This window comes from Pinus tabuliformis, chromosome 8 (assembly GCF_031772625.1).
Source record: "Pinus tabuliformis cultivar Carrire ecotype Pingquan chromosome 8, CPIR1, whole genome shotgun sequence".
NCBI lineage: Eukaryota > Viridiplantae > Streptophyta > Pinopsida > Pinales > Pinaceae > Pinus > Pinus tabuliformis.
Genome location: NC_142294.1, coordinates 2058934531 through 2058944124, shown reverse-complemented (window position 1 = coordinate 2058944124; position 9594 = coordinate 2058934531). Strand labels below are relative to the sequence as shown.

The 9594-nt window shown below is 40.9% G+C and overlaps 1 protein-coding gene across 1 annotated transcript; it reads right to left on the bottom strand.

Moving 5' to 3' along the window:
* Positions 1–5457: 5457 nt before the first annotated feature.
* Positions 5458–9297, bottom strand: LOC149244730 (uncharacterized). The gene has a single exon (XM_089371630.1). The coding sequence runs from the start codon at positions 9295–9297 to the stop codon at positions 5458–5460; it is 3840 nt and encodes a 1279-aa protein (XP_089227756.1).
* Positions 9298–9594: the final 297 nt, after the last annotated feature.

The following is a 9594-nucleotide window of genomic DNA, read 5'->3' as shown; positions in this document are numbered from 1 at the left end:
AAAATCAAAATTATAAAAATAAAGAAATAACATAAAAGAAAAAAAAAACAAAAAAAATTTATAAAAACAAGATTATAAAAAAAACATTAAAAAAAATTCAAAACAATTAAAAAAAGCAATTTAAAAAAAAAAGACAAAATAAAAACAAAAACAATTAAAAAAAACGTAATTTTAAACATAAAAACAATTAAAAAAAAAAAAAAACAATTAAAAATAAACCATTAAGAAAAAAAAAACAATTCAGAAAAAAATTCAAAAAACACAATTAAAAAAAACATCCCACCCCCGGTCCTCCCTCACCCCCCTCTCAACGCTCCTCTCTCCCCTCCTTCATCCCTGTCGCCTCCCGCCCTCCCCACCTTCGATGCTCCACTTCCCTCACCTCCCCTCTCGCCTCCTCAACCCGACTTGACCCTCACCCCAACCCCCTCCGATCCCCTCCCCACCGTTGGTCGTCCCCACCTTACCCCCGCGCACCCCACTCCCCTCTCCACCCGGGCCCCTAGCTAGCAGCCAAGAGGCCGCAGGTTGGGGGCCCCGGTGGGGAGGGGAGGGGGGTGTGCGGTGGAGGGGGGAGATGGGGGGAGAGAGGGGGAGGGCCGAGGGTGGAGACGGGAGGGGGCTGGGGTTGGGTGGCAGAGTGGAGAGGGGAAGGGAGGAAGGTGAGGGAGAAGAGGGGGGAGAGGTATTTTTTAATTGTTATATATATATATATATATATATATATATATATATATCTTTAAATTTTTTTTTTTTTTTTTTTTTTTAATTTTAATTTTTAATTTATTGTTTTACGAGAAATTCTTCGGCGTAAATCACAAGATAAATCATTTGTCGACGCGTTTCGAACCAACAAGTGTGGTTCATCGTCAGGACAAGTTGAAGAAACAGATCCAGCTTAGCATGTTAAATAGTCTGAGCAGAGACTCCAACGGCTATCTTGACTAACGGCTAATTTTGACTTTAGGACCAGAGTCAAGATTTAATGGAAATTAGTTAAATTATGTGAATAAATAAAAATATAAAATAATTTAAAAATTGTTAAAGGTTAGTTAGAAAGTTATTAAAAAAATTATAATTTGTTTTTTAAATGGGACTTAAAGTATAAATAATATGTATATATATACAAAGGTTAGTTAGAAACTTATTGGAATAATAAAATTGAAATATACATAAAAATAATAATGAATAAAGTTTAATTACGAAAGTTATAAAAGGTAAAAAGATTTTATTTCATTTTAAATGAATAAATAAATTCAAAAAATTCAAAAATTCAAAAATAAATAAAAATAAAAATAAAAATAAAAATAAAAATAAAAATAAAAATAAAAATAAATAATAATAATAATAATAATAATAATAATAATAATAATAATAAGAAATAGATAGATAAATAAATAGTAAAAAAACACTAAATCAATAAATGACTCAATAAAAAAAAACAACATAATAATAATAATAATAATAATAATGGAAATTAAATAAATTAATAAATTAATTAAAGTAAATAAATCAAGCGAGCGAAAAATAAAATAAATGAATAAATTAATTAAAATAAATAAAACAAGCGAGCGAAAAAAAATAATAAATAATAATGAAAATTAAATAAAACAAGTGAGCGACATAAAAAAAAAAAAAAAAGACAGAGTCAAAATGAGAAACCTTAGGAGGAAGGAAAAAACAAGGCGTCCAAGGAAAACAATGAAATAAAGGGGAACCAACGAAAGCAAGAAAGGGCCGGGATCTAGTAGCTACTGATCTTCCAACCGTCATCTCTATTGAGATTGCTCGGCCTTCTTTCAATTTCAATAGCTTCTCTGAATTTACGGTGATGGAACTGAGCAACCCTGGAAATAACCTTGGCCTCTTCAATACACACTTGATGCTTGGTCTTTTCCTCATGCTCTGCTAATGCTGAAGACTTGGTTCTTCCATGTCTTAGGTCCGCTGCATGTTCGCTAATTCTTTTATGGATGGAGCGCCCTGTTTCCCCAATATAGGGGGTCCCACAAGAACAGGGGATCAAGTAGACACCTTTCATATCTTTAGGATCAATGGGATCCTTCACTGATCTGAGGGATTTGCGAATAGTGTTGAGGGGCCTGAAGGTTGAGGGAATATCATACTTCTTAAGAATCCGAGCAATCTTGTCAGTGGTTCCTTGGACATAGGGAAGATGGACCCCTAGCCGGCACTCTTTAGGTTCTTTTTTTATTAACGAGCTTTTAGAGGCTTTTAAGAATGCCTTCTAACCTAGGTGCCTACTATAGCCATTCTCCATAAAGACATGAAGGAGATGGGATTTCTCTTTATCGAAGCTCTCCCTATCAGAAATCCTCAGGGCTCGAGTAGCGAGTGTGTTAAGAACACCCAACTTTTGAGCAGGGAAATGATGGGAATCGGCATGAAGATACTGCTCAGTATGCGTTTTTTTCTGGAATACTGAGTGTGAGAGAGAACCATCATTATTCTTCGATATAAGGATATCCAAGAAAGGGAGGCAACCATTGACCTCTTTTTCCATAGTGAACTTAATGGCAGAGGATTGACAGTTGAGGTGGTTGAAGAAGAGATCTAACTCCTTCGAGCCATGGGACCAGATGACATTAGTGTCATCTACATACCTTTTCCACAGCTTGGGAAGGAGACGAGCTGAGGCTAAAGCTCTGGCTTCGAAATCTTCCATAAAAAGATTCGCAACAATAGGGGATAGGGGTGAGCCCATGGCAACATCACAGGTTTGTTCATAGAATTCACCCTCAAAACAGAAGAAAGTGGAAGTGAGACAGATCTCAACAAGATGCGCAGTATCAGGATCTGTTAGGCGATAGATCACTGCCATGGCTTCCTTTATAGGGATACAAGTATAAAGGGAGACCATATCAAAGCTCACAAGAATGTCTTCTGGGTCAAGCTTTATGTCCTTAAGCTCTTTAACGAAGGAAGCAGAGTCTTTTACGAAGGACTCTGTACGGCCAACCAGGGGTTCAAGCTTAAGGGCAAGGAACTTGGCTAGAAGGTAGGTCGGGCCACCAATGGTGTTGATAATAGGCCTCAGGGGGGTCCCTTCTTTATGAATCTTAGGCAGCCCATAAATCCTAGGGGTAATTGGACTGCTTTCAATGAGCTTATGGTAAAGAGAACTCGTAGAGCTACTAGATGACACTAATGTCATCTGGTCCCATAGCTCGAAGGAGTTAGATCTTTTCTTCAACCACCTCAACTGTCAGTCCTCTGCCATTAAGTTCACTATGGAAAAAGAGGTCAATGGTTGCCTACCTTTCTTGGATATCCTTATATCGAAGAATAATGATGGTTCTCTCTCACACTCAGTATTCTAGAAAAAAACATATACTGAGCAGTATCTTCATGCCGATTCCCATCATTTCCCTGCTCAAAAGTTGGGTGTTCTTAACACACTCGCTACTCGAGCCCTGAGGATTTCTGATAGGGAGAGCTTCGATAAAGAGAAATCCCATCTCCTTCATGTCTTTATGGAGAATGGCTATAGTAGGCACCTAGGTCAGAAGGCGTTCTTAAAAGCCTCTAAAAGCTCGTTAATCAAAAAAGAACCTAAAGAGCACCTGCTAGGGGTCCATCTTCCCTATGTCCAAGGAACCACTGAAAAGATTGCTCGGATTCTTAAGAAGTATGATATTCCCTCAACCTTCAGAAGATATGAAGGGTGTCTACTTGATCCCCTGTTCTTGTGGGACCCCCTATATTGGGGAAACAGGGCGTCCATCCATCAAAGGATTAGCGAACATGCAATGGACCTAAGACATGGAAGAACCAAGTCTTCAGCATTAGCAGAGCATGCGGAAAAGACCAAGCATCAAGTGTGTATTGAGGAGGCCAAGGTTATTTCCAGGGTTGCTCAGTTCCATCACCGTAAATTCAGAGAAGCTATTGAAATTGAAAGAAGGCCGAGCAATCTCAATAGAGATGACGGCTGGAAGATCAGTAGCTACTGGATCTCGGCCCTTTCTTCCTAGTCTTGCCCTTTCTTGCTTTCATTGGTTCCCCTTTATTTCGTTGTTTTCCCTGGGCGCCTTGTTTTTTCCTTCCTGCTAAGGTTTCTCATTTTGACTCTGTTTTTTTTTTATGTCGCTCGCTTGTTTTATTTAATTTTCATTATTTATTTATTTATTTATTTATTTTCACTCACTTGTTTTATTTATTTTAATTAATTTATTAATTTATTTTATTTTTCGCTCGCTTGATTTATTTACTTTAATTATTTTATTAATTTCCATTCTTATTATTATTATTATTACGTTTTTTTTTTGTTTTTTTGTTTTTTTTTTATATTGATTTATTGAGTCATTTATAGATTTAGTGTTTTTTTACTATTTATTTATCTATCTATTTATTATTATTATTTTTTTTAGACAAAGGTCGGGTGCTATATATTAATCTGAAAAAAGAAGGCAGTATGCCATACATAAGATGCTTCCTGAGCATTTTGAATCCAAGGAATCACAAAAAAGTTTCTTTCCTTGATTCTGACTTTAGTTTGCCTACCCCTAAAACTGCTTATACTACTATAGATTCTTACAAACTGCTGGCCCCAAAATTTACATCTGCAAAACATGACTAATCTATGTCAATCCTGGTCAGGTTCAATCGGCTTTGCGCTAGAAGAGGATGTTGCATCTTTGGATTTCTTATCCATCATAATCTTGAGGATGGATATCCTTTCTTCTGCATGACTGCATCTATTATTCAAACTACTGAACTGCTCATGCAGGGAGTGGACCCTGTGCAAAAAGAGATTCATCTCAGCTCTGTATTTCTCGTGGAGAATTTTACATTGTTCTTCAAGCCTGGTTTCCAAACTACGCACTTGATCCTCCAACGCTTGCTGTTGAGCTCGAACTTCTTCAAATTCCGCTTGCAAATCCCTGCAGTGGGAGCATTGTTCAGGACGCTCCATTGAACCTTGCAAACTATTGCTGGTGCTGATCCGTTGCTTATCTCCGTGCCTCTGAGAGCTTATCTTGCTGCTGTAGTGAACAGCACCGCTCTTGAGGATGCAAAAAACACTTGAGGATAGAATCTCAGGGTGGCAGAAACTATCACAAAGAGCTTGATGAGACTCAGCTGCAGGTCCGCTCTTGAGTCTACGAGAACAAGATCCTTCTGTGGGGTGTTGAGTCTGCTTACCGGGGGTATATAAAGAATTTTCCTGAATGCTGAGATGGGAGGGGGAGCTGCGCATCCCAATGTTCCTCTGCACCTTCCGTCGCATATCTTGATCAAGATCTTGTATTTGATGGCGAGGACGATTTCCTTCAGCGTGAGTCCTGGTTCCTATGCTCTGAGCTGATTGCCTGATCGGGCTTCTGATGCAATTCCTTTCTACCTTATCTGTATTGTCCTCTGCTCTGCTGATTTGCCTGCAGTTGCGGATTCTATTGGTTACGGTGCCCCATGCGTTGACTAGATGCGTGGTCCTCATGGCAAAGGTTGGGTGGACGAGATATTGTTGCAGCTGAGGTTGCCTTTGGGGCGTTCACAAGCCTTGTTGGCATATTTGTCAGCATCTTTATTGAGACCACGTAGGATATGATAATAACGGGCCTCCTCCATCATGTCATGTAGAATCTGATTCCTGCTATTGATTTGCTGCAATAGGGTGTTTGGCGAGCTCTGCCTTTGCACCATGAGTCGTATTATGATTGCGGAGTCGCCGAAGACAATTACCTTCTTGATTCCCAGCTTGATCAATTGGGTGAGGCCTTGGAACAAAGCCAATCCCTCAGCCCTGTTATTGGATAGTTCACCCAGCCCCCATTCAAAATGAAGAATAGACTCGCCATTAGCATTGCAGATGAGACCCCCTGCACCTGCTAGGCCAGGATTTGATTTTGAGGCTCCATCGAAAAACATGTAGAACCTGTTGCAGTTGCTCAACCAGAGAGCAAATTCTTCTTCCTTGAGCCTCAATTTCCAAACATTACTTGGCTCCTTCGGTTGCAGATTCTCTTTTCTTGGTGCCTGAGCGCTGATAATGCTTCCATGCCCGTAATTGATCAAATTTCTTTCTTCAACGCTGCAATTGGTGGCCTCAATCTTGCCTTGAGTGCGGGTTGTAATTGCTTCCACCGCTAAGCTCTTGGCTTTGTGGCATATGACTCTGATGTTGTATCCTTTATCTTGAAAAACCTTTTTGTTTCTAGCCAACCAGATACTCCAAACAAGAGTTAAAGGTATTGTGTTCCATATCCTTTGTGTTAATTTGTTCTTCTTGCCTTTCCATGGACAATTTTTCTTCCAATTGTAGACAGTTTCTACTATGGATGCCTTTGGTTCCCATGTGCCTCCCCCTATTGAGGCCATGTCTTTCCAACATTTTTCTGCTATTTGGCAATCTATGAACAAGTGTTGCATTGTTTCTTCTGCTTGGCAACAGTTTGGGCACCTGGAAGGTCCCAAAATGCCCCTTTTTTTTAAGTTTTCTGCTGTTAGGATCTTCCCTTTCAGGAGGAGCCAGAAGAAGAATTTGACTTTTGGAGGGGCTTCCGCTCTCCAAACCAATTTCCATTGACTCCATATGGCCTGTGGAAAGGCGCTTTCACACAATTGTTGATACCCTGCTTTGGCTGTGTAAAGGGTTCCCGTAGGGTCCCAGCGATAGCTGTCTTTTTTGCCTCTTTGAATCGGAGCTTTACTGTGCAGAAGGTTCTTTAGGGCTAGGACGCTTGCTTCTAGATCTCTAGGATAATCCGGTAGTGTCCATCCTGTCCAAGCTTGAGAGTGATTTCCCCAATGCGTTATTTGAGCTAAGCACCAGATTCCTCTGTTATTAAGCCAACTTATAGCTGGAATTGCCTCTATGTTGGATCCTATAGGACGCTGACCTAATATTCTGTCATTGGAGATACTAATGCTGCTCCCTCCTCCTGGGACTTTTGAAGTGTGATGGGCCATAAAGGGAATGATTTTCTTGCATAATTTCCAGATGTTGGTGCTGTCTCTGTTGGGGATATTAGTGTCCAACAGTTGATGCCTAGTGCTGTTCAGATACTTGGCCTCTAGAACTGATTTCCACCATGCTGTGTCCCCTGAAATTAGCCTCCAAACAATTTTAGCCCCGAGAGCTAAGTTCAGCAGTTTTGGAGATCTTATTCCAAGTCCTCCTTTCTCATGGGGCTGGATGACATTCTTCCAGCTAACCAAGTTAAACTTTTTTTTCTCCGTTTTTCCTCCTTGCCAGAGAAAGTGTCTAAGAGCTTTTTCCATTTTATGATGGAAGGTCATTGGAGCTTGGATCAAAGAGAAGCGGTATATGGGCAGAGAGGTCAGACCTGATTTTAGGAGTACAAGGCGTCCTGCAGGGTTCAGCCACATAGATCCCCATTGATGAATTTTCCTTTTTATTTTATCAAGGATTTCATTCCAAGTGTCGGTCTTCAGAGGTCCCATACTCACCGGCATCCCTAGATAAGTGAAGTGGCTCCAGTCTAGCTTGTATGAGACTCCTAGAGTGTTTGCAATGCTGTGAATGGTGTGGATTGTTGCATTCCATCCATAGATGCAGCTTTTTACTTGGTTAACTTTCCCTCCAGAATAGTCCATGAATTGGTCCAGAATCTTTTTGAAACGCCTTGCAATGGTGATCGATGCTCCTCCCATCAAGAGGGTATCGTCTGCAAATTGGGAGTGGTTGATATTCTTTGTACCCTGCTCGAATTGGATGCCAGTGATTAGGCCAATTCTTCGGTTGTAATCCAAGGCTTTGCTAAGGGATTCAGCCATGAGAATAAATAAGTAAGGGGACAAGGGGCAGCCTTGTCTGAGGCCTCGGGAGGATTGAAAGGCAGCACAAGGTCTTCCATTAACCAAAGGGGAGATCCAAGGGTTCGAAATGCATGCTTTAATCATGTTAATGAAGGAAGTATTGAATCCCATTTTGTGTAATACAGCATACAGAAAGGAGTGTCTGACCCTATCAAAGGCATTGGCAAGATCTAGTTTTAGAACAAAGCCTTTCTCCTTTCGGCTTATACTAGAATGAATGGCCTCTTGCACGAGTAGGATGGAATCAGAGATGTGTCTATTGGGCAGGAAGCCTCCTTGGTTTTCTGAGATTAAAGAGGAGAGATGAGGCTTGAGCCTTGACGACAAAATTTTTGTAATTATTTTGTATGCAGAATTGCATAGGGATATGGGCCGAAATCTAGAGAAGGTAGAGGGCCTGTTCTCTTTTGGGATTAGAGCTAGATAGGTTGAGTTGGTGTAACCCCCCAATTTGCCTTTCCGAAGGACCCAGCGAATCATCTTTAGGAGGTCTTTTTTGATCAGCTGCCAGAATTCTCTGTAAAAACTGATTGGAAACCCATCAGGACCTGGAGCTTTGTCCGGGTGGAGACTCCAGATAGCCTTTTGAACCTCTTCCTCTTCTACTTCTTGCGTGAGCTTGCTGTTCATTCCTTGGGTGACTTCTCTAGTCATGTATTGAAGTAAACTTGAGTAGTCCTCTTCACTTTTGTCCTCAGTTAGAAGATTTTTGAAGTGAGTGGTTGCTGCTTCTTTTATGGAGTCCTGGGTCTCGTAGCTGTTCCCTTCACTGTCTTTAATTGTGCTCACGGTGTTCCTTGCCTTTCTGACTGTAGCTTGCTTATGAAAATAAGAGGTATTTTTATCTCCTTCGCGCAGCCATAGCTGTCTTGACTTTAGCCTCCATTTGATCTCCTCATCTCTAGCTGTTTGCCTCAGCTGGGTATACAGTCTTATCTCATCTTCTTTTGCTTGCTGGGAGAGTCCAACATCTTCAATATTTTGCTGAACTACCTCAAGGTTTTTTTTGATTTCCTTTTTAATCAGCTCGGGTTCCTGGTAGTTGGTCTTTGCCCATGATTTAAGAGCCTGCCTAGTTTGCTTCAGCTTTGTTTCCCAGATATATGTCGGGGAGCCTTCCACATGCTGGGTCCAAGCCTGCCACACCGCATCTCTAGCTGCAGAGATTCGATTCCAAAGGGGAGAATATTTAAAAGGAAGTGGTCCAAGCTGGCTATGGCTGTGCAAGGTAAGCGTGATTGGATAATGGTCCGAGGCGGAGATGTTGAGGATGTCTGACTGACCGGTAGAGAAGGCGGATAGGAATGTGATGTTGATAAGGAAACGGTCAAGCCTTTCCATAATATTGCCTGCTCCTAGACGCCTATTGCTCCAGGTGTACCTTCGGTTCTTGGGTTTTATATCTACCAGATCTTTCTCTTGCATAATATGCTCAAGCCGGTTTCTGAATGGGTCTGAGCTGAAGTTTCCTCCTCTTTTCTCATTGGTATGCATGACCAGGTTTAGATCCCCTGCTAGAATGAGATTGTTGTCTTGGTCTTCTTCTATATTTGTCTCCAGTGTGTTCCAACATACTTCTTTTTCCCTGTAGTGGTTTGGTGAATATACATTGTATATTTTGACTATTGTTCCATTTTCCTTGCTTTCTAGTTTTACACTAATCCAGTTCTGATGGATTTTGGTGAAGTTGCAGCTCCATTTGCTGTTGTCCCACATTGTTAGGATGCCACCCGAGGCTCCTCTTGCTTCACTGGCGCAGCCGCTGTATTGCTTTTGTTGGTTAATGAGTCG